The sequence below is a fragment of the Argentina silus genome, assembly GCF_951799395.1.
Source record: "Argentina silus genome assembly, chromosome: 2".
Taxonomy (NCBI): Eukaryota; Metazoa; Chordata; class Actinopteri; order Argentiniformes; family Argentinidae; genus Argentina; species Argentina silus.
This window is the reverse complement of record NC_139656.1, coordinates 22,564,669-22,592,461: the sequence shown is the minus strand read 5'-3', so window position 1 is coordinate 22,592,461 and position 27,793 is coordinate 22,564,669. Positions and strand designations below refer to the sequence as shown.

Below are 27,793 nucleotides of genomic sequence, written 5' to 3'. Positions count from 1 at the left end.
GTAAATATCAAATTTAGTCTAGGAATACAGTGTACAGTCCTTGTGTACAGTCCTTTATATGTGGAAATTATGCACTTTCTGTTACGTAATATTTCCTTATTTCATATATATTTCAAATATAACATGTTGTGACCCAATCACTTTCCAGTGATGTCTTACCTCGCATTTTTATGTTTAAGCAGCGAGAACGAAACCGGAAGTGTTAATCTTGGAACTTTCCGTTTATCAACCTCGTTCACGTAACACAGATATAGCCACAGCGAGGTTACCAGCAAAGTAAATACCATCTCCGTGGTAAGGGAAGGGACAGGATTGGATACAAGGTAACAAACAAACCCTCATCGTATCATTTAAGTGAATTTTACGATATAGAAAATCACTATCACATTATTGTAGTTTAATTAGGTATTTTGATGATGCTAGACGGCTAGCACATAGCCTGGCTAAACATCATCAGTCTGCATTTGCAGGCTGACTAGCCTAGGTAGCCAGCGAATGTAGCACTGTCTCGTGCAGACAATCTCGCAAGAATAAATTCAATAAACACATGAGTCTACATTCAGTAGTCTAAAGATCAGTGTCAAACCCATCACATAAGTTTGCTTACTAGCGTCTGAATCAGTAGTGGTTGGGTGCTCAAGTTGAAGTTGTTAGGCGCGCAATTTCAGACCACAAAAAGTGCGCCTTTTCGCTGTGGCTAGGTAGTTAGCTAGCTATTTGCATTTCATTCATGATGACGTAGCTGCAGTAACTTTGCTGGCTGGTTGGGTAGCTTGCTAATCACTAAGGTTTGATACACACATTTTAATACTTTACATTTTGTAACAGGGAAACGGTTTCAGTTTCTGTTCAGGCATAGGTCATTTTTTACATCACCTCACACTTCTATGAATGTTTAGCAACCTCCTTAATATAACTCAGCGCGTGTTTTATAGGCGTCATATGTACTTGATGAATAGGACCCTGCTGCCAGCTAGCTACATGAACATTTATACAAAATGAGCAACAATTGGTTCCTGCTTCATGTCTCAGTTCAGCAATCATAAGTGGTGAAAGTGAAACAATAACCAAGTGTGTTTAACTATATCTTTATACTTTGTCCCTTGAAGGAAAGCTTTGAGGTAACTACAGGAGGTGCTTACAGACACGCAAAGCAGTCATGTCATCAACATCTAAAAAACACAAAGAGTTTGTGGCTGAGCCCATGGGGGAGAAGTCAGTGATGGCTCTTGCTGGCATTGGAGATGCGCTTGGCAATAGACTGGAGGAGAAAGGCTTTGACAAGGTAATGTCGGCTTTACTTCATAAACAAAGCATATTTTTTGCGTATACATTTTCCAGTTTTGTATTTTGACACCTTTCACAGTGGTTCCAAGTCTACTATAATCTCACTCATCTTTCTGTTCTCACATCTACAGGCTTATGTTGTCCTGGGTCAGTTCCTGGTGTTGAAGAAGGATGAGGATCTGTTTCGCGACTGGTTGAAAGACACATGCGGGGCAAATATCAAACAGCAAGGTGACTGCTACGGCTGCCTGCGTGAATGGTGTGATTCTTTCCTGTAGAGCAGACACTCCTTTCTCCATTTTTTTTCTTGGTTTTTCTATTTTCTTTGAATCCTAAACATGTATTTACCTCAACTATTGTCTCACATCAACTAAACTCCACCCCATATGGATTCACATAGCACCACAAAAAGCAGTTTAGGAAGTCTAATATCTGAACAACGTGTTGTTGTTTTAAAAAAAGAAAAAGAAAAAAAAAACTACTGTACAGTCCAAATTCAGAGACCTAAGAATGCTGACAACTGTAAGACATCCACTGACTCATATCATCCAACATTGTAGCTCAGTAATGCTAACCTGTTTTATGATTAATATTTTTGGCAGCACAGAAGCCTTTGTCTATTTCATTATTGTATTTCAAAGGGGACAATTTATCAACACAATTCTATTACAAAATGTGTGTGATTCAGTATGGGTACTATCTTCAACTTTGTTCAATGATCTCCAATGACTGTTTGCTTCTGCATTTACTTAAATAAAGATCTGATAGTATTTTAGAACTTTTAGACACCACATAATAAATAATAGTTAAAATGTCAAGATGTTGCTCTGTTCATTGTTTGAACACACAGGGCTGGTTTCCCAGACATAAGCCTTATCCAAGACCAAAAAGCATTTTCAATGGAGAGTCTCCTCTTAAATTGTGATTTGGTCAAGGACTTTGCTTTTTCTGTGTCCAGGAAACTGCCCCACAGTGTTCTCAATCAACATTGTATTATTCACATTTGAAATTGCCCATTTTTAAAATGTTATGTTTTGAAGAGATGTAGTTGAAGAGATGCCTTAATGTTGTTCTACACTAACACTTGTTAGATAATGTACCATGAATTGTGGAGTAGTGCATATAAATAAAGAAGTGATCTACCACACATCTCCTCATTTTTAATTAAAATAGGAGCATTGTTGGTCTAGGAAGGAAGGCTTGAGCATGCTTGTGCTGCTGTAATTTGTAATGGTTGAAACACTGATTCATGTAATGGTTGATGTGAAACATGTTTTTGTATACGACTGTGAAAGCATGTTAGTTTTTATAATTCTCTTGATTAAATAAATTATCAGAAGAAACTGCAAGGCCTGGACAATTCTGAGTTATTTTGCCAATTTTATAAGCTATATAAAGTCACAAATAAAATACAAACTTAATCTTGGTGACAGGAGTGTTTATTTTGATCTTTGATACCTCATGGTTTCTATTTTTCAAAGCTTTGAATTTGTTTTTGGTAGGAAATTTGCAATACAGTGATGGTCTACATTTTAACATTGATCTCGTAAGAGTGATAAGATCCCTGAAATTTAAGAAAAGACAACAAATGTAAAAACATGTCTCCTAAAGAACAAAGTAACAGCAGTTTGTGTTTATTCTTATTTATTAAATGTACCTCTTTTTGTCATAATTTTGCCAGAACTAATCTATTATGTTCTTACTGAAGTCAACTAGACAAAGGAAACAAACAGCATGTATCATTTTATGGGACAGACTTTTCAGACAGATGATCTGATGTTTAGATGGCTGGCCAATTGTGTTTACCAGTGGAATGATTGAGTCAGTGTGTGTTGCCTTGTCCTTTTACTGTTGATTAACTATAGACCTAGTCCTAATTGAATCTGTTGCTTAAGCTTCACAGTTAGGCCTAGGCCTACACACACACACACACACACACACACACACACACACACAAACTATTGCAACAAACAGAATTTAAATGTGTTGACAGTAATGCCAAGATATCAATAAAAATAAAAATAAATTAAGAAAGGTTACAGAATTAATATTTTCTACAAGTGCATTAAAAGTTTCAAATGATTACATTTGATGTTTTCTACCCTCCCTCTCCACCACCTGTTTGCCTGTGATTTAAAAAAATTACCCATGAATTGTTTATCAAGGTTGTCTCTATCATCATGATTCCAATCTCCATGACGTCATGTTACATATAATACATTTCTCAGTGATTTCTTTTTCTTTCAGTAGAGCACCAATTGGTATCGATTCTTAAGACGTTTTTAGGAGAATATATTCTTTAGCTTTTTATAAGAGAAAGCTATAGTACATGAATAGTATATATTTTAAATTAGTTGTGTTTGTGGTGAATGCACATACATCTGTTCTATCTTGACTGGTTATCACAGCCAAACCCTGGTTTGTCTCAAAGAAGTGCACAGAAGAATTTCTTCTCCCGGAAGGGATTCTCGGAGGTGGGCACAGGGGTGATAAGGGGGTCCTCACAGGCGTGTGCGTCACAGTATGCCATCAGGTCTGCAGCTGCCTTTGAAACCTGAGGGTGGTAAGTTGTTTGAATCAGGACTGGAAATGATTGAAGGTTAATTTGGAGTGAAAGAGGGGTACCTCACCATAGGCATCAACATTATTGACAGGACATACATACAGAGCTGTGAGTTGTCAATTCCATCAGTTAGATTGACAAGAAATTCTGTCTTTGACCACAATCCAATGCTGGTGTGAGGAGTTATATGTTGTAACTCCATTGACATCTATTCTATGGGTCCATGTTTTGATATCACTGAGCAGTACATGGCAGTAGTAGTCTTATTATTAAGGCATTAAAGCATAGATCTTGAACATTGAATTAGTCCAACCTTGATCCTGCAAAAACTGGCTTCAATCTTCAGTTGCTCCACCAGCTTCCTGGCTTGTCCGACACTCATGGTACTGTTCACTGGGGTGTCTCCTTTCATCCTGTCAAGACCCATGGATAAGCACATACTGTATATTCACAACACACACACATTTGTTAAAGAACGTGCATACCCAGCACTGATGGCTGAGAACATACAGTATTATTAAGATGCATTCATTGCATGACATGAAATGCATTATTTTTAGCTTACTAATAGCTCCTACTATTTGTAGAGAAAAGCTTAGATTTACATGGATTTATATCAATGAAATGAGGCGGTTTTATGAATCAGACTAATCAGACATGATCTAATGAAACTCAATCTAATTCTACTCCCTCTGCTCCGAAATTTTCCACACATCTTTTTGGTTCATCCACATCTTGTGGAGTCTGGCATTGTGAGACTAGGATATCACTGACTTTCCCTATCAGAGCAAACTATAAAATGCCTAAATCTCTTCTCTTCTCTTCTCTTCTCTTCTCTTCTCTTCTCTTCTCTTCTCTTCTCTTCTTCCCTTTTTTTTTCTCTCTCTCTCTCTCTCTCTCTCTCTCTCTCTCTCTGTCCCCCCCTCTCTCTCTGGACCATTGGTGACATTTACTACTTCCCATGCTAAAAGCCCTTTGCCCTAGAAAACCAATACCTCGTATAAATCTATTGAATAAAGAGATGTTTTTTTATTACATCTCCCTTATACTGTACATCACAGGACATATTTAAGAGCTTTGGCCTTTTGATATGTCTCTGTTGAAGTGCATTTGTTGTTCTACAGATAGTCAGCTTGAGTCAGTTAAAATGTTTGTGCATCTGACCGGAAGAGATGTGCTTTCTCTGAAACATGTGTACCAAGAGCACATTTCATGGCTTATTATGTACAGCCTATCCATAGGCCATGTATCATCTTCTTTAACATTACATATGGTGGAATCGGTGTATAACATAAAATAGCTATGTTCAAATAGATCATAATTGTGTCTGTAATTAGGTGTTAAAGCACACAAGCTTGTTTCAGATGATGATACACAATAGATAGAAACAAGTTCACAGGATGAAAAATAAACCGTTTTGTAATACATCTGACACATAACACCCAGTCTTTTAAGAGACATGTTTAACAGGAACACATACCATTTGAATGGCTCAAGAAACTGAGCCAATAGCACAGACTTACACTCGCCTCAGCACACAGATACACCAAGTACGTGTGAATATTGTCAAATCACATCAACATCAAACATGCCGGGAATATTTGCCCACCAGTGGTTAACTTAATCCTTCTCAAATGACAAACAGAAAAAGGGTTTAGAAGAAAATGAATGTAAGATGGACAAGGAGTGTGTAGAGAAATAGATGATTAGAGAAAGAGAGAGGCCAAAGACCAGTCCATAAAGGAGTCAATTAAAACCATTATAGGCCTCTCCCTCTCCTCTTAATATTCCTCATCACCTCCTCCTCTTCCTTACCCTTGTTATATTCCTCTTCAGGTGCTCTCTCCCTCCTCTTCTCTCTCTATCTTGCTTGCTCTCTCACCCTCTATCTGCCTATGTTTGTGATTTCAGTGTAGCTGGACCCCACCCCTCATTGACAGTGTAGATGCTGCCCTGCTCTGTACAGTCCAGTGCACTGCAATTCTGCTACGATGACTACCAGACTCCTGGTATATGGGTAAAAAACCCCTCTGCAGCGAGTGGAATCTGCCAGCGCAGGGAGGAGGGCTCCATAGGAATTGATTTTCTTATGTGGGCTGGATCATACCATGTCTTCAATACAGAGGGAAATTAGGGGGGGGGTGGATGTTGCTAGAAATCATTGCCATAATACAAGATGACCATGCTGTTTTGTAAATAGTTTTACGCAGCCTAACTCAATATATTGTGCACTGTTGGTATTTATGTGATGTTTATTTGCACCAGCACCCCCCCCCCACACACACACTCCTTTGTTGCCATGGGAACTGCTGCAGTCTCTGGGTCTTTTACATTCTATCTTGTTGCCGTCAATGGTCTCTCCCACCTTGATAAAATATCTCTACCAAGCGATCCCCATCACTTGTCCACGCTATCACCCTCCTCTCTCCCATCTCCCATTATGCACTGCAAGCGGTATGGTTAAGGGTGGAGATAGAGTCAGGGCTGGATTTAGGGTTTTGGTGTGAGTTAGGGCAAAGAGGATAAGGCTATAGTGGTTGAAGTAGGGTTAGCCCACTAATAACAAGAAAGGGCATTTCCTAAAGAAAATGGGTGCTTATAAGTGGTTATTAGCAACTGAAGCAAGCCCACTAATAAATAAAACAATACATGTATTCGAAAGAGAACATATCAAAGCCTCTTTCTAAAAATTCAGAGAAAATATTAATTTCTTTCGGATTTGGTCCCTTCTTCCTTGCCGTAGCGTAGTTGTGGTCATGTGGTGTAGTTTTGCATGTAGCCAGGAAAACAAACTAGAAAAGTGTCGCTCTCTGCTCAGATATTAGAACGCTTTAGGTTTTAATTTTCATAATAATACTCTACTTTAGACGCAAAGGTGAGTACACACTATGACTATGGACGTACAATTATTTTTTGCCATGCAGTTGCTAGCAAGCTAGCTAAAGATATTGGGCAGTCATCAAATTATTATAAAAGCTGGCTTTTTGAAAACACGAGTTGCATTATGAAATATGTTATCTATTGTGTGCCGACTGTGAAGTAGCTATCTCACACATTGATGAATAATGAGTCACTATTCCTAATTTAGCCCCATCTGTTTCTATTTATTTTTATATTTTACATTCGGATGTTGTCAGTAGCTAGCTAATACTAGTCACCCATTGGTAGACATACTAGGGGGTGGGGTTAGTAGTTTCAAAGCTCCCGGTGCCTGCAAACTAAACGACGATTCACATGGCCTATTCAAACGAGATTATTGTTTTTAGACAGGGGTAAATGTAGGATACCTGGTGCCTCCGGATGGGAGGCGCAATTCCTAATTGTGAATTAATGTCCTCTAACGCAAAAAAGCTAACTAGCTACATTGGCTGTATCGCGTCATTCCACCACATTCATTACTAATTGCCATGTCTAATTGCCCCCTCTCTGACATTTCCCTTGGCAGTGCAACCACACAATCTAGGAATCTTTTCAACAATGATCATTCTTGTTTATGATACCATTGATTCATGAAGAATATGAATGCCCCATTATGCTGCACTCGAGTGCTCCTGGGAAATAGGACACTTGGAAATGAGGTCTCCCGAGTTTACCACTCAGAGCTATCGCAGAATTAGCCAATACGGAGCTCTACACGAAATGCTATGGTAGAATTTTGGTGGTGAACTCAGAGATTGAGAGGAGCACTTGGATGTTAGCACAACTATTTTACCCTATCATCGTAACCCAACATTTTGATTATTCCATTGTTTACTAACACAAAGTAAATAAACTGTCTGTAGCCTATATAACATATGTACAATCATGTGGATGTTATGGACTGTAAATCCTTGCATCTTGAGTGCTGTCCAGGAATTTGAGAGGGATTACATTTCCCTAGTTCCAACCCTCAGCTGTTTACAAAAACAGGTTGTAGGGCTGCTGTTTTGCTGAAAAATTAATCCCAGATTGTGGCTTTTAACACATTGTTTGAAGCACTGGAAATCTTCCCCCTAAAATGTCTATCTAGCCTAACTAGAGTCAATAATGGGAATTTGAATTGAGGTAGGAATTAATCAATACATATTAATTGGTATCATCTGAATCACTTTCTCCTTTGTTTTACAGCTTACCGCAGAAATTACTCATAAGAAGAAGAATTCACTTTACAGATTTTAAAGAACGTTACCATAGCATTGAATGAATGTCATTTTTAGGGATGTGACACTACAGTAGATATTATTGATGCAGGGTTTCCCTTTAGGGTATGTTGGAATTTTTAAGTGGGGTTCTTTCATCTCAATTTAACAGGGAGTAAAGCTTTTTTTCCAAATAAGCAGGGTATGAGGGTGGAGAGAGAGAGACTTGTGACTGCAGTTATATCAGGAGGAACAGGCAGGGAGAGTTCAGAGACTGGATTGGGACGTCAGGACCAGATACGGCAGCCTGAGAGAGTCACTGTTGGGACAGCCATAATGGGTGGTGTGATGGGACCGGTTCTGCTATGGCTGCAAGATGTGGCAGCGGTTACTCTGCTCAGAGCTCGTCGCACTCTACTGCAGGCTGCCATCTTGCTGTGCGTTCTAGTGCTGCTGCTATGGGTGTCCATCTTCCTCTATGGCAGCTTCTACTACTCCTACATGCCCACCGCCAGCTTCTCCACGCCTGTGCACTATGACTACAGGTAATGAGAGACATATATATGCCATTTAGCTGACGCTTTTATCCAAAGCGACTTACATTGCAGTGAGTGCATACATTTCAGTATATATGGTCCCAGCGGGAATCAAACCCACAACCTAAGCGTTGTTAGCGCCATGCTCTACCAACTGAGCCACAGAGGACCACTATCATGGTGAAGACATTTTTTGTATTTTTTTCATTGTTTTGTCTTGTGCTTCAATTTAAGTCCACACACTCCATTGACTCACACTCTAATATAATTTTTTTTTTTTTTTTACCTGTACTTAAAAAAAACTGATGATCTCTAATACCTTTTTTCCCCTCTCCACTTCTTGCCTCTAGGTCTGACTGTGATTCCTCCAGCTCAGGCATTTGTTCTTTCCCCATGGCGAACATTTCACTGCTAAAGAATGGCAAAGACCAGGTATGCTTTTCATATATTGACCATCCTCCTAATATATAATGTTCTTCTTGTTTTATTTGTCCTTTTTACTCTACTCCCTTTTTCTCTTTCTCAGGTTATGGTCTATGGTCAGCCATATAGAATCTCTTTAGAGCTGGAAATGCCTGAGTCGCCAGTCAATGAACAGCTTGGCATGTTCATGATTAGGATGTCTTGCTACACCACAGGTGGCCAGACAGTCTCATCTGTGGCGCGCTCTGTGAGTGTAAAGTCCTTGTCATTATGTGCTAGGTTTGCAGTATATGTTGTCCCTTCTACCCCTCCGCTTTTCCTGCTATCAGAGCCAATCCACATGTTTTTCTCTCTTGTCTTATTGGGTGGCAGTTTGCTCTTGTTGCCATTTAACCTGTCCAATCCATCATAACATTTCCTTTGTCATCCTTCCTCTCACAATGTTAGAATTGAACTGGACAATCAGAATCCTCCTTCCTCCCACAGAGCTCTGAAATCCTTTTGTAACTCCTACTGGTGTAATCTGTTTCACTTCTGTGTAATCTAGAAGTAGTAATTGACTTCTCACTTGACAGCCTTTGCCCTCTGACATTAACACATTCATTACCATCAGGCTATGCTGCATTACCGCTCTAGCCTTCTGCAGAGCCTGAGTACTCTACTGTTCTCCCCTCTGCTGATGACCGGGATGGCAGAGCAGAAGCAGCTTATTGAGGTTGAGCTCTTCTCAGACTACAAGGCTAATTCTGTGAGTGCTGTTTGTGGTTCCTTATACATATCAAATCAATGTTCCCCTCCCACAGAGCATACACTTATGACATTTCACACGTATAACATTTCACACTATCTACACTGTTCTCTCTGGAATACTGAGTAATGTCTCGATCTTGTGATCATCATTTGACAGTTATCTTGATTTAAAAAAAAATCTTCCATTTCAGTTCACTTGTGTGAAGAAGCTCTAATCAAACATAGCTTTTAGGAGAATTCAATCTTCTTATGCTTATAATGAAACAATACCTCTACCTCATGTGATTAAAGGTCAGCATCCAAAGGAGTACATTTTCATGTGTTCCAACCTAAATACAATCTCTGTATTCATTTTCAACCTGCACTTTAAGTATCAACCCACTCTTGGTGCTGTCATTGAGATCCAGTCTCGGCGGGTACAGATGTATTCAGCACAGCTCCGAATCCATGCTTACTTCACTGGAATCAGGTATGACGGACCAGCCGTGTAGACATGGAATAGATTGGATTTTCTCTTTTTAACTTTTAACTTGTTTTTTTTCATCTACTTTCTATCTCCTTTATTTCTCTCTCCTGTCATTTATTTCATCAACACAATTTATTTTATCTTCCTTTCCCCTCCATACCTCCTATTCCCCTCCATACCTCCTATTCCCCTCCATCCTCCTCTGTCTCATCTCTCCCATCCCTTTGTCTTTTATAGATACCTTCTGTACAACTTCCCCCTGACGTCTGCAGTGATTGGAGTGGCCAGTAACTTTGCCTTCCTTAGTGTGATTGTGCTCTTCGGCTATCTGCAATTTATATGGGGGGGACTTTGGCCACCAGAGCAAGTCAGGGTCAGGGTAAGTAGCTGTAGTACCACTCTCCTGTTCTACACCTACATAAGAATGTATCTGCTGGTTTATCCATAGCCTGTTCTTAAAAGTTCCCCAATATTTTGTTTGCTTTTTTATGGCTGTGCCTTAGGTTATGATGGGAGACATGACTCGCCTGCAGCAGAGAAGAGAGGAGGCTCGGAAGCGCATGGGAACTTCTTCCACACAGAGTGAGTGTTTTATTCCACAACAGATGCTGGGTATCTTCTCTGGTGATGCTCTGCCAGACCTGTACTGCAGCCATCTTCAGTTGTTTGTTTTGAGGTCTTTTTGCCTAAAACCTTATCAAGAAATGAAATGCATGTTCAATTGGATTTAAATCTGAAGATTGACTTGGCCAGTTCAAGAACTTTCTGTTATGTGCTACATAACATTTATGTTATGGTTATATGTGCTACATAACATGCATCTTATTTGATTACTACTTATCCTTAATACATGTAAATATCAAAATTGAGTTCAATGTGAATGTGTTTCAGCTAAAAAGCCTGAAAAAGACGATGATCGCTTGGCTGACCCATTGGAAGAATCCAGATTGGCAGCATCAGTTAAAAAGAAAGGTGAGAGTGTTATGTCTTTCTTACTGTTTTATGTACAACATAAGTTACTCTGTTGTGATGTTGCTGGGGTCCGTACAGTTGTAAATATTGTTTTGCATTAATTTTTGTAGGGGAGCTGGAGGCACTAGGGGTGATAGATTCCCTGAACGAGCCAGGTATCTTTCGGACAAAGAAGAAAGTCCTCTATCTTTCACTTTAATGATTATTTCTTCATTGTCCACTGACAGTAATTTACTAACTCAACTTCTCTCTCCTCCACCCTCCCTGGTTTAGCCTCAGAGTCATCAGCCGATGAGCCCCCGGTGCTCTTGGAGGCCCCTGACATTGTTGAGACGGATGTGAGTGTGGAAGAGTCTGATGATTCCCGATTGGAGGGACCCCAGGTGCCTCAACAGGGGGAAGCCACGCTCAGGCAAAGACAGGGACCCTGGATGAGCCTTTGAAGCATAGATCAGCGCTCAAACAATTACACACTCCAAGGTCTCTTAATGTGCCTTTCCCTTTCACAAACACACACACAGATATTAACAAAGACTGATGGACTTAAGCAAACAGATTGACAAACTGACTAGCACAAATACACACTCACCAACACACACATACAAATGCATGTGCAAACATTGCTTGTATCATTTTAGTTAGTGAACTTTTTTATTTACTTGTCTTCAAAACAAGTTTACCTCATTTAAACCCTGACCTCAGCTCTTTTTCGCTTTTCATTGTAGTATTTTATTAGTGTGAATTAAGTGAAGGTTAGTGCTCAAACAACTATGGAAGAGTATGGAGATTAAAGTTCAACTATGGAGTTTAAAGATGTTACTGCATGTGAAGATCAGGCGCGACACTAACTCTCAATCCTAAATCAAGTTCTCAGAATTAGCTAAATCCCAACCTTTGCATACCCTGTAGAAAAACGTACACAATCATGCCATTCCTTGTGTGCTCTCTGAATTCCCTATCCAGTATCACTGTAGCAATGAGAGAGATGTTTTGCCTTTATCTCTTATGTACATCCATCATTCTGTGTAAATTGAATGTGATTGAATGGATATGACCAGAGAACCTATGGTACAACTGCATAATAAATTGCTTAGTCTGGGACGGAAGCCTCTGGTTACCATAAGAATATAGAACCACAGCTTTTTATTATAGAAAGGGGATTTGGCCCATTAGAGCTCTGAGTTAAAAAACAACAACATTATTTTGTTTTAAATTGACTCCTGTAGACTGTTACCTGTTTATAGTCTCATAGTAAATGATATGCCTTTGCAGTAAAAATGATTGTATGTTTTCCTTTAGAACATGTTTATTTTTTGTTGCTGTTACAGGGGCACTATTTGTCACTATGTTTTTAAAATATGTGTATTTTTCTGTGTTATACATAATGTTATTTAAAAGATGGTTAAAGGATAAAAGAAGGTTAAATGAAATTGAAAAATGAAAAGTAGTGTTTGTATAAGATGATAGATAGATAGATACTTTATTGATCTCCCGAGGGGAAATTAAGGCGTTACAGTAGCCCACATCACAAAACAACAACAACAAAATAAAGTGACAATAGAATAAATAATAAAATAATGATCTGTGTTATGGTCATTTCTTTGATGAAGTTTATTAATTTATGAAGGTGAACGAGTGTAACAATGCAATGATTCTGAATGGAATATGGTTTGGCTTGCATATGAATAAAATGTCAATTGCCCTATTTGAGCATTATTGTGGATAATGCATAATTATTGTATTCATGTTCATACGATACTCAAAATTGATTTACAAATCGATGTTTGATCTGCCAATTTCATACCAAAGAAGACATTTGTTGCAAGCAAGTAAATTATCTTGTAGTGTGTATAATATAATGCGTTCTGTTATTGCAAAAAATGTACATTATTACATACAATACATTTCCAGCAATGAATGCTACATGTTATTTAAGCTTGGTACTTGAGTTAATAAATGCCAGTCTATCAATTATGAGTTAATTGTCTTTTTTATGCCAGGTATGCAATTTATTTTAAGTGTCTCATGGTTGGGGAAATTAGAGGTGAATGGGAATTTGTTTTGACCAGGCAGTGGATGCACTCCGACACTGGATTCCTTTAACATTTTGCAATAACAAACACTGTAATAATGGCCTGTGTATTTGAATGCATGATAGGGTATATTGTCTACCAAGAGACTGCCTGTTGCTTTGCATCAACAGTTTTTGGCCATTATTTTGTCGGTATTGTAGTTATGTAGTAGATGATTATATTTGTTGATGAATCTTATTCTATGGAACTGCTGCAGTCAGTGCTGGAACACACTGTGAAACTCAACACCATGGGACCAAGTACACAAACGTAGTCTAAAGATAAATATATTTAAAACAAAAAAGTTTGAAAAAGTGATGAAAGTGATGATCGTCTCCAGCATACATAGGTGGTCTCCAGAGTCAAAACGAGTATGACGTAACCAGTCGTGACTCGAGAGCACAGAACATCGAGCAGAGTTGGAACTGTAATGCACATGCTCAGGACAGTCAACATCGCTGGATAGCTAGCTTACATTGCATGCTGTACGAACAAAGCTAATGTCCTTACTACGCATGAGCTCAAGTTTATTGTATTAGCAAAGATAACTATATCCACTGCTGTTGGAGTCAGTTATTTCTGTTTTGGTTTGTGTTTGGGTCCTGACTATGTCATCAGCAGACGATACCCGTTACTACAACGGTACGTAGAGAGTTGGCAAGCTAGTGTTGTTAGCTAGCTTGCTAGTAAGATTACCAGGCAGCTAACCAACTTCGCTTGATGAAGTTCCTCCACCCTCTTATTGAGGGCGAATAAGTCTCAATAAAGAGCACCACAAGTAAAAGTCAACTTTGTAAACATTTGTATGTTGCTGCAGTTGAGTAAGTTAGCTGAACAAATACTAGTAACACGCTTAGCTATCTAGCTGTAGCTAAATATGACGACACCGACGTTAGCACGTTTACCTTTCTTGGGTCTGTCTAATTGCTGGAACGCTTCATTCCATATTCAAACGGCATTAAACGCATTTTGGAGATTTCTAATCATTTTGGAATTCATGAAAGCTCACATTATGTTTTATATTTGTAAACATATAACGTCAACGTGCCATGTAGGTTACAGTTTTGCTCCAGGGATTAGTCCAAACCCCTTGAATCCATGGCGCGCCTAGCGTTCCCTCAAGCATTGTGTTTATTTGTTTACCAGTTCGGCTACTGCTACATTATCTACCGTTTGAGAAATGACTGACAGTCATGTGGCTATATTGAGATATTCGCTCCGTTTACTAGTGAAAAGCAGTCAATACACATTGAAATAGTGAAACTATACGAAAGTTGTTGATTTATAAAGCAGTATTTTGTGTTATTGAATTCATTTGTTGAAGTGCTAACTCACAGTAGAGACTATTATGTGCGCCAGATCATGATGACAGAGCTGGAGGACAAAAATTTCGTAACCGCAAAGGCAGAGGTCCATTCAGGGCCCCTATGTACAGCGACCAGGGGCCAAGACCAAGGAATCGTGGGGGTCGAGGAGGAGGAGGAGGAGGCGGTGGCGGCGGTGGCGGTGGCGGCGGCGGCGGTGGTGGTCCTGGACCCAGAGCAAGGTTTGATGATGATGATGGAGACGTGGCTATGATGGATGGCAACTCCCAGGATGGATCCTCTCAACACAGATTGTGAGTTTGTGTGAAAGTGCATAGTGAGCATTTCCATTACCTCTGTTCCGATTCTCTTTCCTTCTAGCTGAAGGTTGCAGTTGTTCACTCTCCTCCATGTATTTAAAAGCATTGAATTGATTTAAAGCACAGCCTAGAGGGACTTTCCACCATATCTCTTACACCAATTGAATGGTTGTACATCCATGAGGGGGAATGCACACTTTGACAAAAAGGGTAGACAATCCAAACAGCATACGGAACTATAGATGTGAACAGGATTTGGTCTCAGGAGTGATTCTTTTATTCCTTGTTTGTGAATGACAGTAATCCTTATGGGAGGCCGAATCGCCGTGGTGATGAACGCTTTGACCGGGGTCGCAGAGGTAGTGGAGGAGGTGGTCACAGAGGTCGTGGTAACAGAGGAGGGGATGGAGGAGGAGGTGGCCGCAAGACCTGGTTTAAGATTTCTGTAAGTCTACTGCGCCTCATATTGCCTCTTGCTGTTTCATTTTGGACCCTATCATAACCAGTCATATTGATGTTGTGACTTACAGATCCCCCATGGAAAGAAATTTGACAAAGAGTGGCTGTTGAAGGCATTACAGAACATCTGCACCATGCCTTTCACCCCAGTACATGTAAGTCACAGTTTGTGTCTCATTTTTATCTGACAGATCAAGCTGTCAATAATTTTAAACAAATGCTGTTACCTGAAAGAGCATAATTAAAAAAATAACTTAACCTCCCATATTTACCATATTATTTTTTTCCCTCTGTTTTTTTCCAAAGTACCACATAGAAGGCAATCGAGCACAGTTCTACATTGAAGATTCCACTACTGCAAATGCCTTGTCGAAAGTATCTCGGAAGATCACAGATAAAGAGAACTACAAGGTACTGTCCCCCATCCCACCTGAATGATGATATGATCAATTAGCATTAATGTGGGATTTGTTTTGTTCGGCAGGGCAACATACACAAATTTACAGTAGCACCTGGCATTTAGCTCTGGGATTGTCTTTAGAAACATGGGTTTAGCCTTTTAACACAGTATTTTCCATACCCAGGTGACCGTACTAATGCATCCCTGTTCACCGCCGGCATTTCTTCAGTCTGAACTGAAACCGGGGGATCTTGAACACTTGAAGGTAGGATGATAAGACACAGTGTTAATTAGGTAATGCTCCTCAACTTCTTTACTTTTTTAGACTTCTCTTTTCAACATACTCTAGGAATGAAAAGTGAAACATTCAGCGTTTAGAGTAATTGATATATTATGCACTATTTGGGCCGAATGACTGTAAAGTAATCTCTTTCCCTTTTAAGCAATGCATGGCTAAGCGCTTCGATGGCTCTCAGCAAGCCCTGGATTTGAACAACATCCGGATAGACCCAGGTAAGCACAAGACCGGCATGTAGTCACAGCGACAATGTGTTGGCCTTCAATTTGCATTTTCAAATACATTAATAGCAGAACAATTATCTACATTCTAATGGTTCCCTGTATTTCTGACATTATTTTTTACAGATCTGGTGTCTCAGAACATAGATGTGCAGTTGAACAGAAAGAACTCAATGCAGTCTGTGATTAAGATCATTGAGGAGAACATTCCAGAGGTATGGCTGTTGATGTCCTAAGTTACCACAAACTGAAGAGCTTAGTCATGTTGTCTTGACTGAATGAAATGGGATGACCACGCAGATAATTCAGAGCATTTAATTAAATGAATGGATTTTATATTATTTCTCTACAGCTTGTTTGTCTCAACCTCAGCAACAACAAGCTGTTTCGGCTGGATGACCTGGTGGAGCTAGTCAACAAGGTTCCCAACCTGAAGACACTCAACCTTTCTCAAAACGAGGTGAGGAGACTGGGGCCAGGCTTTGCTCAATGGGACCGAGCACTGTCATTTCCTGTTTGTGTCCATTTTAGGTAGCTGCCTGCTACAGGAGGAACGTCACATTGCATTCCTTCAGCATGTTTTTTTTTAACCTGCTACACCAGAAGTGTAGGATGTCCAGAACAGTGTTGGGGGTAACGCGTTATAAAGTACTCAGATAATATTTTTGTGGCAATGAGAAATTTAATATCGTTTTTCAATGTAAGTAATCAGTTACTGAGTTAGTTTTTAAAATAAACAAGTTATTATTTCCCTTTTTCTTTCTCGATGCAAATACAAATGAAAATCCTACATACGCCACAGGTTTGCGCTCACCCTGTTTCTGTATGAACGTTGTTACACTGCATTGATAAAGTTCACAGATGTCAATTGAACAAGAAGCTTGAAACGTGCAAAGGTGGAATGTGCCTTCTACTGGGAATAAGAATTACATACATGTGCAAGGCATCTTCAGAGGGTTTTTTGTTTTTGGTAACAGAAAAGTAATGTAACAAGTTACTTTCCACAGTTATTAACATTGTAACCTAGGAAGTTACTTTTAAAAGTAATGTTCCCCAACACTGCTCCAGAATAGCAAACAACTTTTTTTGGCTGTTTACTATGGGTTTATGTATGAGATGTGCATAGATTTGTTGATATAGACTCGAAGCATACAATTATGCTGCATAGACGCGCATCTCATGTCCAAATGTGCTGCTTACACTGCCGGTAGAGCTGGTAGAGCAGGCATCGACTATAGGAGCATATCAATTCTGTATCGGTGCCTGATGTAACAGCTGTTACAGTATACAGCATCCCTTTGTCTATCTTTCATTTTGTTTGACCGAGACCATTGCAATTTCTTGCTGTTGTTTGACTCTGGTTGACTCCCCTGTCATTCCAGTTAAAAACAGAGCGTGAGCTGGACAGGGTGAAGGGTCTAAAGCTGACAGAACTTTGGCTGGAGAGGAACCCCCTCTGCGACCATTTCAAGGACCAGGTTGCTTACATCAGGTCAGTTTGCACATGGAATGGGCGATATTCTGTTGACAGTATGTTGTGAATGAGTAGGGGAAGGTGGTAGTTAAGCATCCTCTTCCCTGTATATTAGAGGGGGGGGAGATATATTGACATGGCACTGGGAGGAGAACTCTCTGCCAAACTTTGGAAGTACCTCTGTTGAGGAGACTGTTACTACTAGGGATGAACCGATACCACTTTTTCATTGCCGATACCCACTTTATTTTCTTTTAAACAGCTGTATACAAGCTCTGTGTGTATGTACTATGTTTTGCATCAGTCTTGTCCATCAAAAAACCGTAAACACCATGCTCAAGCTGGGAAATGTGAAATGCTACTGCCACCCCTCACAACAATCTCATTGCAAATTTTGCAACAAGCTGTGTGTGAAGTAATTCCAGACCGCAGGTCGTTATTGTTGTCACTGCACTTGCATGTCATCTCAGCTGTGCAGCCGCCAGTCGACGCACGTGTTTGGCAAGTTTTTACGACAGTTTGCATCATGGCATCGGACCGGTAAATAGCAAATCTGATTCCTGATCCAGCATTTTAGGCCAATATCGGTCTGATACCAATGCCTAGTATTGGACCGGAGCATCTTTAGTTACTACCATAACACTGCACTCTGTTTAAACAGGTGATTGAATGTCTCAGTGTTTAGATGTCTGTAACACATCAGTTCTGAAACAATGAATTGCTGGTTGTTGAGATTGTCACAAATGTTCATTGTGTTTGGGGAAGCACCACTGTTCACTACATATCTAAACCTAAAGTCTTTAATTGATTGAATTTGATTTAAGGCATGCCAGCAATACATGCCCAGGTTTTCAAATTGAAATAATTAAACGTCTTCACACCAGATGGTTTAGCATAGCCAACACATGACTTAGTTGAGGACCATACCTATATCTAGGCCAATCTCTTTGCTTCAGATAGCTCTACCCCTGTCACCTTCTAGATGTGGGTTCAACTAACTGCCTTAGTGATCTTTTGTGTCTGTCTGTCTGTCTGTCTGTCACTCAGTCTATCTCTCACTCTTTCCCTCTCTGGAACTCTGCAGCTGATCTTTTCTCTCCATCCGTATTCTGCAGTAGAGATGGCCCTGTGCTCCCTCCAGACACTCCTCTATGCCATATTTAGGAAATCAAAATCCATGGTATTTCAAATCGAGGAGGTATTACCAAAGGCTTATGCTTATCATAGATACTGACCACGGTATTGTGCCCCTGATTGTCATTGAGACACTATATTTTGGGAAGAGCTTGGAGAAATAAGCTGGCATGCAGAAAAGTAATCCTTATTGATTCATATGGGAAACATGGTTTTTACTGTCTGCTTGTGCTAAATGAAGATTGGGTTGCTGGTACCTCCTCTCCTCCACCCATATTCTCTAATCAGGCTCTGAAATGTGGCCAGTGTTGAAGGCTGGTTAGCCAATGACGGGTAAGATCCCACCTTCTCTTACCGGGGCAACCTAAGGCAGGCACAGTCGCGCATCTGGCCACAGCACATGTACAGTGTACATTGAGTGAAGAAGACACTGCGGTGAAGAAGAAAAGAAGAAGATGATGCTCCTGAAGACTTGTGCTCTACAGGCCTGGGGTTGGAGAAGGAGAGAGTTCTTTTTAACCAAAGAGCCAAGCAGAGTTCCCAAATACAAGCGTTCTCATAATTCCCCAAATCTAATATGCCTCTAAATGGAGGCTTGTTTATGTCACAAGTTTGTGGGCCCATTCTCAGATTGTAACAGTCTGACTAAAGGAAGGTCCTTGAGAGTGAAGGACACAAAGTTCAATATTTCACAAGATATTCTGTTGGCATGTAGACATGTACTTACCTCAGAATGGTCACTAAGATGTCTAGAATATTGCTCTCAACATGTTTCCCAAATAATATATAACCAATTAAGGACATTTAATGTCCTTTTTTTGTTTAGCTATCCAATACAATGTTAAAGTTGTCACTTCATTTTGGAAGTGGGGTCCAAATTGATTGAGCTGACATTTGTGACTACACCGTAAGATGTGCAATGCAATTGGTTCATGAATCAATACTCCTCTGAATACAGCTCCATTGTTGAAAGAAGTTCCTCCCATTAGTGATCTGTAGTGGAGCTCAGGGCTCAACTTTGTTTCTCTCTTTCTCTCTCTCTCTATTTGTGTGTACATTAATGGTCTCCTCAACTAACATTTAGTCAACTCCCCTTTGCTGTTTTAATTTGACACCTGTGTGCCTGTCTTTTTATGTTTGTCTCCATAACATTACCACTTCCCTCTACCTCTCTTTGTTTTTGTTATGGCTTTGGTGAGATACACTGATGACAAGTTTTATGTTTAGTTACTGGTTGTTTTCTAAGCAACAAGGCATGTGATGAGTGTTACATTAACCAGCCTTTATGTAGTGGATTAACCCCCTGAATGTCTGCTTCATCTTAACTCCTTCATCTCCGACAACCTATCATCACCTCTGCTACATGATCTCTACCTTTACTTTCTACTGCTATCTCTTCTGGTCACATGGGTGTATATTAGACAGCTCAGACATAAACATTATTAGACTAGTTGTATACCGTATTTACTACCATATGTTCCCACACCCTATGGCTACTCAGAATCACTAATCCACTCCCACTATATGTGTGAAAAGCATTTATTTGTCTCTTGTTGGTATGAGTGCACACAACCAACGTTTACCCACTCACACCCCTACCCCTCCCCCTCCCTTCAAGACCGTGTGTCTCAGCGTGTAGGGGGGACGGTGAGTATCACGGTGGGGTGAGTACCATGTTGCAAGACAAAGGGGCCAGGGGTGGGTGGTGAAATTGGGGTCTTCGTTGCAGATTGATTTGGCCTTTTTGTTTTATTTTTTATTCTTTGTTATACTATTCACATGAGCACCTGAGGATGTGTCACTCTAGTATAATGTACCTCTTGTTAATTTTTTGTGACCAGTACTGTCAGAGCTGACGCATTCAATGAAGAGCCATGGGTGTTTTGTATCCTAAACAATCAGTTGAATGCATCTCAGTAGAAGCTGCTTCTTTACCAAGTTAGGAATGGACTCAAGTCCATGTGGTTGTTTTCGGTTCCTCCCCTCACTTCAGTTACTGGACAGGAAGTATAGCAACACTTGGATAACTGTTATAGTTACACATAATTGGCCATGGAGGATGCTGTGAGTGCATGAGCACGTGTGGTGAGATGATGTCTCCTAGATTCATTACATTCACTCAGCACTAACTACTTTCTCTTGTATCTTCTGTCTTTGTGAATGTGGGACAGTGCTGTGAGAGAGCGGTTTCCGAGGCTTCTCAAACTGGTAAAGATTTTGTTTCCTTAACCATGCATGGCTAATTATCCATTATTGTTATCGCCAACAGTTTTGATGATCAATTCAGTGCCAATTAAAGCATTTCATAAAGGGACATTTCTCTGTTCAACTCACAGTTGGCTAGTTATGTCTTGAAGAAAACTGTCTGATTGCCATTGTCTTCTTTCTTTGTTTTCTCTCCTATATCTCACTAGGATGGTCAAGATCTTCCCCCGCCCATTGGCTTTGATGTTGAGGTGACTCCTGCTGCCCTTCCACCCTGCAAGGTAATAAATGACCTCATTGCCTCATTTAGGTGCCAGCATTTTCATAAATAGCCAGTGTCTCCAAAGACATTTCACACACCCAGTAACCATGTGTTCAGAGGAAGTGTTGTTATGTTGGTTGAAAATGCTCACCCTCTGCCACTGCTGTCTCAGCCCAGTTACTTCTGCTCTGAAGACATCAAGACTCCAGTCCTTGGCTTCCTACAACAGTGAGTTTCACTCAATTCTGATATGTGCAGTAAGGAGAAACAAGTATATACACACTACACAGACACAAACACATATGCTGTTATGCCAATGCAGTTAACATTCACATCATCACACTTTTTTGTTTTGTTTTGGTTAAAGCAAAAAAAGCTGCATTATTTGGCCTCATTTGTTTTGTTTCCTCAGATAAGACTCATTGATCTAGTTGGGTCAAATATGTTTCTGTCTAAATGTATTTAATGTGTAAGTACAATCTTTTAATAATATATAATAACATGGTGACTTTTCTTCTCAGATACTACAGTGTGTATGACTCCGGAGACAGACAACCCTTATTAGATGCCTACCACGATGGAGCAACCTTCTCCTTAAGCATGCCCTTCTCCATGCAGAACCCTTCCAGGTACCCCTGACCAGTCATCAATATCATGTTTCTCCAGCAGCATGATACCAATAGTTGGTCGTCAGTTGGTCTCTTTCTCCTTTTGTCTCTGTTTCTAAGTCAGCCATCGTCTCCCTTTGTCTGTAGGTGCAGTCTTGGAGATTACCAGAAAGACAGTCGCAACCTGAAAAAGCTCAAAGATCCCAGTGAGTCTCCTTCCTCTAATTTAGTAATTCAGAGTTGTTTGATATCACAACTCATCTCTTCCGCAATATATACGTCAATATGAGTTCTGCTTGGCAGTGAAACTTCGCACCAATTGTTGTTGTCATTGTGTAAAAAGGAAAAGAAACACAATGGATGAATCTCAAAAGCTTCCTAGATACCTCACATCTCCTCTCCTTTCCCCCCCCTCTGGCCTTATCCAATGCGTTTTGAGGGAGAGAGACACGGAATCGAGAGACTTCATAGGCTGATGCACTGATGGTCATATTGAATCCTTCTGCCCTTTTTGTTTCTCCAGCCACACGCTTCCGCTTACTGAAGCACACTCGTCTGAATGTGGTAGCTTTCCTGAATGAACTGCCCAAGACGCAGCATGACACAGCCTCTCTGAATGTGGACGTCAACACCTTCACCGTGAGTAGATTTTGCCTGTAACTGTCCCATTGCATGCGAAGCCCATGACTGTGCTTCACCTCATAGTTGTCTCTCCCTCTATTTTCACAGAACACCTTACTGTCTTTCACTGTCAGTGGAGTGTTCAAAGAAGGTATGTCTGTTGACGTTTAACTTATACAACATCAACATTTATACTGTTGACTATTTTCATCGTCCTTGTAACAACTATTGGTCAAGTGTCTCACATTCTCTCACAAAGAAGCTAATGACTATGCATATATTTCCTCTCATCTAAGTTGAAGGCAAATCCAGAGACTCTGTAAGAGCCTTCTCTCGAGTGTTTGTCACAGTTCCAGCTGGAGGTACCAGGTAAGTGTTGTTATCTGTACTACACCATACTTTTTAGACAGACTTTGTTTAGTTGATATATTTCCAGAAATTACGTGGGCTACAAGAACACAAGACTAAAATAACGTTTTCTATGTAAGTCTTTGTATAGTGAACGACGAGCTATTTGTACGCAATGCTACGACCGAGGAGATCCGCCGTGCCTTCGTGGCACCTGCCCCCACCCCGTCCAGCAGTCCCGTACCCACCCTCTCTGCCCCACAGCAGGAGATGCTCTCTGCCTTCTCCCTAAAGTCTGGCATGAACCTGGAATGGTCCCAGAAGTAAGTTGTGCAGTTACCTCCTTGGGGTAAAATACCCTTGAATGATTCATATTTGTCTCATTACTGACTTGTTAATGTTTTGAGTTTTGTTAGAGTTTTGAGGAGAAAACACTTAAGTTGTTAGTTTTGGTTATTCTGACCAACTTTGCTATTGTTTCTTTCAGGTGCCTGCAGGACAATGACTGGGATTTCAACAAGGCTGCCCAGGTCTACACAGGCCTCAAGGTAACAAAAAGGCCTCCTATTGCTCTATAAAAAAAATTATCTCCACATTCCTTGACCCAAATCATCATCCTAGTAAGGGATAGAAAATTGGTTTAAAAATATATTTAGATATATTTGTTTCTGTTCTCAGAAGTCTGACATTTGCTTTTAGCTGACTTTTTTTTCTCTCTCCCCAGGCTCAAGGAAAGATCCCAGATGTCGCTTTCATAAAGTGAAAAGGATGGTTGTTAAACATTTTAAATATTTTTGTCTTTTTCTTTAATTCTCAACAAACTCGCCAAATTGGTTGGAAGAGGACACAAGGATTTACTCCATTAATTGTGTACTGATTATGATTAAAGTTAATTAACATTCTAGCCTGCTTTTCATTTCATATACTGGATTTTATTCAAATGTTTTGAAATGTTTTTTTGAAATTCAAAAGTATTCTGCATTCATTTACAATGTTAAAACCACCTCATTGTTAGTGTAGCTTTAGTCTCGTTCCCAGACACTTCCGCCCAAATGCGAGAAAGTCTGATGGACCAACGCATCAAACTTGGCCTTCATTGTGACAATAGAACGAGTGTGTGTAGCCATTGGCTTTACTTCGACGAAGTTAGTGTAGCTTTGTTCAGCAGATAAGGGCTGTGTCCTAATGTGTATAATGTTTATACTACATAGTAGGCATTTTATACAAGATTAGAAAGTTTTACAGTATGTGACATTTACCAAAATAGAGTATGCAAAAAATGCCAGGACGCCATACATCCTTGCCTTTCCATGTTGTATAAATTCACTGCACACTATTCAGGAAGTAAATTCTAATTTCAGTCCCACAATTCATTGGTGCAGGACATGGGGGTGGGCTATAGAATGTATGTATTGCTTACTGTTTGGTCAGTAGGCAGTATGAACATTTGGACACAGCCAATGATTTAAAGTGACTTTTGGCATGCCTTTCAACCTAATAATGATTAGAACACACCTAAACAGTGTCTCTACAGTATAGAAAAAGGTCACAGCAATAAACATTCACACAAGTATTGCTTTTAAAGCCAACTTTATTAGGTAACAGAATAAGCTTTACAGAAAGGAATGTGCTACGCCATTCAACTCAGATTTGTGCGCATTAAGTGAGTTTCATTCCTGCCTCTGGCCTAACATGATAACAGTTGATATTGTGCCCTCAACTTCATGGCCAATCTTCTGAAGCAGTCCAGTCAATAATAATACAAAGTAGACTGTCCTGCCATCATCCAGAAAGTCCCCAATCCCAGAGGAGACCAGCCACTGAAAGAGCATCATGTTTTTCCCCATTCAAAGCATATTACAAAAACAAATCTCAAGTTAACAGTTGCCAAACTGCATCTTATGAATCATACAATGGCTGTAACCACAACTATTTACTTTCCACACCACCTGAGACAATGCTTGCACAGGCATGTGAAAAGAGGGTAAACTAGATTTAGAAGTAACTAAGGTTAGACTTCTGCGGTGATTGGTGGGAGCTGGTTTCAAACCGGTCTAAACCAGCTCAGAGAGAATGTTGGAGGCCAGGCTGCAGGTGAGGCCAGTACCATCAGGCTCCACATTGATCTTCTTCACAACTCCGTCCTCCACCAGCATAGCATACCTGAAATAAAGGATATGGTATACTACATTGCTTTGGGCATTTTGGCTTTATTGGAGTTGATGGTCAATAATGGAGGAAGATGATTTACTATGGAGTGAAAGACAGGATGTTGATATGAGTGTGAAATTTTGTTTAAAAATCTCCAATGCCTTCAGGGGTGCAGGTATTGCAGCAAGTTCAACACTGGTAGAGGGGTTAAAGGGTCCTTACCTCTGGGACCGCTTGTTCCCCAGCGCCTGCACAATTTGATCATTGTCTAGTAACAGATCCACTGCCTGTGAAGCAAATAAAGTAAGCATTACAAATCGGGAAAGTACATTTTGAGGAAGCTTGCCTAAAATCAAGGCTCTTCAGAAATATCTGACCTCAGTGAATGCTCCTGTAGGATCAGCCAGCATTCGCACCTGCAAAGGAAAGTAGACATTTAACATTGAAGTATACATACTGTGCATGCATAATATAAGTTTAAGGTTTCAAACATACTGTATGCAAGCATGAAAGTAATGCATTACATTAATGCTTTCATACTGTACATACAGAACCTTAAACGTCTTTAAATTAAACATTTATTCAAGCAGGTCCTGTAAGTGACAGGGGAAACGATAGCACACTCAAAGCCATAACCATCTGTTAGGTCACATCAAGTTGAGACTAGAGCCACAGTTCCCAAAACACCACACTATCTAATTAAAGTGCTGGGGACCGAGGGATGACATTGTGAACACTAGAAACTAGAAAGGTCAATCAGTTAAAGCCAATGATCTATTTAACATCATATTGTATATGTAAAAAGCCTTTAGTTATGCTTGTGTTAAAATTGATTCTCATTATTGTAATTAACCTTTGTATAGTGATACATATGTGGAGTGAGAGTATGTAGGTTCCCAGGACCAAGCCTGAAGGTTACAGTGACAGCATGTCATTTTCAACAGCATTTTACACCTTGCCATCTGCTCCATGCTCCTTTCCCCAGGCAGCCATGACGAATGCGTCATTAACGGAGACACAGGCCACCTCCTGCACACCCTTGCTCTTCAGCTCCGCAGCCTGCTCTACAAAACCTGGAAGATGAGTCTGAACATAGGGGTCAAAGAGCAAAAGACGGAGAAGTGGTAAAAATAGGGATTCAAATGTAGTCTACATGGTGAGCAATGAAAGTGGGGGAAAAAAGAGAGAATGATGCGTATCCATGGTATGAATTAAGTGAAATGAGGATCATCTGAATGGACATTACCTTGGAGCACCCTGGAGTAAAGGCCCCTGGCACAGCAAAGAGAATTCCCTTCTTCCCCTTGAAGAGCTGGTCCATAGCAACCTTATTCCCCGGCTCACCCTCCTGGACCTCCACAGCTGGAAGGGTTGCTCCAACCTTGTGTGTGGATTGTGAACAACATATATAAGTGTAACAATAGATGTAGGCTAAGTGGTATGTTACTCATAGGTGTAAGTCTAATTTTCCAAAAGTGGTTGGACTATAATGTTCTGCAAATGGGTCAATCTATTACTGATGAAAATGTATTGATGTCTTTCAATGATAGGTCAAGCCACTGAAGTGTCTGCAAAGGAATTATTACATTATTACATTAAATGTGATTGGTATATCTGAGGGAATATCTCAACATTATTCAGGAATTGTAGGGTGAATATCAGTATTGACCACAAGGAGGTGCAGATCCCTGCCCCCTGGCAATGATTTAGTGCAGATATCAAAATGGTAAGGAAATATTTTTCAAAGTCTGTTTATAAATATATCCAGAAGAGTACCCACATATATAGATATGAGAGAGAGAGAGAGACACACACACACACACACTTCCATCTGTGGTGTTGACAATTTTCCGGAATCTACTTGCACAATACCATTTGTTTTTTAATGGGGGCTCCATGACGTAATTCATTTCACTATCCTGTGTCTGTACTTCCAAAATTAAGAATTGTAGGACATGTTATGATAGCCTACTCGTAGGAAAATATCATTTACTTACTTTTTACTGTTTATCTATGATACCATTTAATTGCTTTACTTGTGTGTGTAATGCACGTATGTTATGTACTATTCTGTATAAACAAACTGTCACTTGCCTTGACATGTTAACTGTCAACTTCAGTTCTAAATGTTCACCCCTATTTTATTACAAAACAATTTAGCAACCTATAAAGTATAGAAACATGCAAGACAGAGTTGCTGAGTCATTTAGAGGCCTGCATTCTCCATGAGGCTACAATTGGAATTGCGATCAGTAGGATAATAAAATCAAAATAAACAACATAAGACAGATAGGACTTATAAGTCATGACTTTAGATCTTGGCTGTACCCTATATCCTAAGGGGGTGCAATGCAATGTGGCCGTATAGCTTCCCCTAAAAATTAAGAGCATTGTCTATCTTGCCCTTATCCGATGGTCTAATCTATCTAAATACAGCATCGCCGGGTAATGACTATCTCCATCTCGAAAGTGGGCATTTTAAGATATGTGACGATTTAGCATGGCGGATAAATGCGTCATTGCGCAAGAAAATGTGACAAACATGTTCACAAACCCAGAATAAAGTGTCTGCAGTCAAGGTCAATAACACGAGCGTTATTTTTGGATCATTAATGTTTTATCGTGTTTCTTACCTTGATTGGCATGTTGGCAAAGAACGTGGTGTGTATCGGTCTAACACACTGCACGGCACGAGAGCCTTTCAGAATTGCTGATGTTGGAATCATTGAGCGAGCCCCTTTACGACGTAGTGTGAGAGCAAAACCAGGCCCAGCGACTACAAGAGCATTATTCGGAAAAAA

The 27,793-nt window shown here is 40.1% G+C and overlaps 5 protein-coding genes across 6 annotated transcripts; 3 read left to right on the top strand and 2 right to left on the bottom strand.

Annotated features, from left to right (window-relative positions):
• Positions 1-220: 220 nt before the first annotated feature.
• On the top strand, positions 221-2,631 carry banf1 (barrier to autointegration nuclear assembly factor 1). Its single transcript, XM_083665498.1, has 3 exons — positions 221-323; positions 1,110-1,285; positions 1,419-2,631. Exons 2-3 carry the CDS (start codon positions 1,160-1,162, stop codon positions 1,563-1,565), a joined length of 273 nt encoding a protein of 90 aa, XP_083521624.1. The 5' UTR covers positions 221-323; positions 1,110-1,159; the 3' UTR covers positions 1,566-2,631.
• A 1,081-nt stretch (positions 2,632-3,712) lies between these two features.
• gng3 (guanine nucleotide binding protein (G protein), gamma 3) lies at positions 3,713-4,262 on the bottom strand (the record flags this gene model as incomplete). Its single annotated transcript, XM_083690415.1, has 2 exons — positions 3,713-3,841; positions 4,164-4,262. 2 exons carry the CDS (start codon positions 4,260-4,262, stop codon positions 3,713-3,715), a joined length of 228 nt encoding a protein of 75 aa, XP_083546541.1.
• Positions 4,263-6,600: 2,338 nt separating this feature from the next.
• Positions 6,601-13,086, top strand: bscl2 (BSCL2 lipid droplet biogenesis associated, seipin). 2 transcript variants are annotated; one of them, XM_083693486.1, is made up of 11 exons: positions 6,601-6,725; positions 7,958-8,513; positions 8,855-8,936; positions 9,031-9,174; positions 9,541-9,675; positions 10,049-10,146; positions 10,381-10,522; positions 10,647-10,725; positions 11,035-11,115; positions 11,226-11,270; positions 11,389-13,086. In XM_083693486.1, exons 2-11 carry the CDS (start codon positions 8,173-8,175, stop codon positions 11,556-11,558), a joined length of 1,317 nt encoding a protein of 438 aa, XP_083549612.1. In that variant the 5' UTR covers positions 6,601-6,725; positions 7,958-8,172; the 3' UTR covers positions 11,559-13,086. The 2 variants fall into 2 exon arrangements, with proteins under 2 accessions (XP_083549612.1, XP_083549613.1); XM_083693487.1 differs by having other exon boundaries at positions 6,638-6,725; positions 8,170-8,513.
• Positions 13,087-13,611: 525 nt separating this feature from the next.
• Positions 13,612-23,743, top strand: nxf1b (nuclear RNA export factor 1b). Its single transcript, XM_083687779.1, has 21 exons — positions 13,612-13,829; positions 14,547-14,805; positions 15,112-15,256; positions 15,342-15,425; positions 15,577-15,681; positions 15,855-15,935; positions 16,114-16,183; positions 16,316-16,404; positions 16,542-16,649; positions 17,572-17,681; positions 20,969-21,005; positions 21,212-21,283; positions 21,437-21,492; positions 21,786-21,893; positions 22,020-22,078; positions 22,396-22,511; positions 22,602-22,644; positions 22,790-22,862; positions 22,982-23,164; positions 23,329-23,389; positions 23,566-23,743. The coding sequence occupies exons 1-21, from the start codon at positions 13,796-13,798 to the stop codon at positions 23,602-23,604; spliced, it is 1,932 nt and encodes a 643-aa protein (XP_083543905.1). The 5' UTR covers positions 13,612-13,795; the 3' UTR covers positions 23,605-23,743.
• Positions 23,744-24,414: 671 nt separating this feature from the next.
• Positions 24,415-27,793, bottom strand: prdx5 (peroxiredoxin 5). The gene is made up of 6 exons (XM_083690926.1): positions 27,626-27,793; positions 26,239-26,373; positions 25,947-26,078; positions 25,370-25,408; positions 25,215-25,279; positions 24,415-25,004 (listed from the first exon to the last, which is right to left on the bottom strand). Exons 1-6 carry the CDS (start codon positions 27,716-27,718, stop codon positions 24,896-24,898), a joined length of 573 nt encoding a protein of 190 aa, XP_083547052.1. The 5' UTR covers positions 27,719-27,793; the 3' UTR covers positions 24,415-24,895.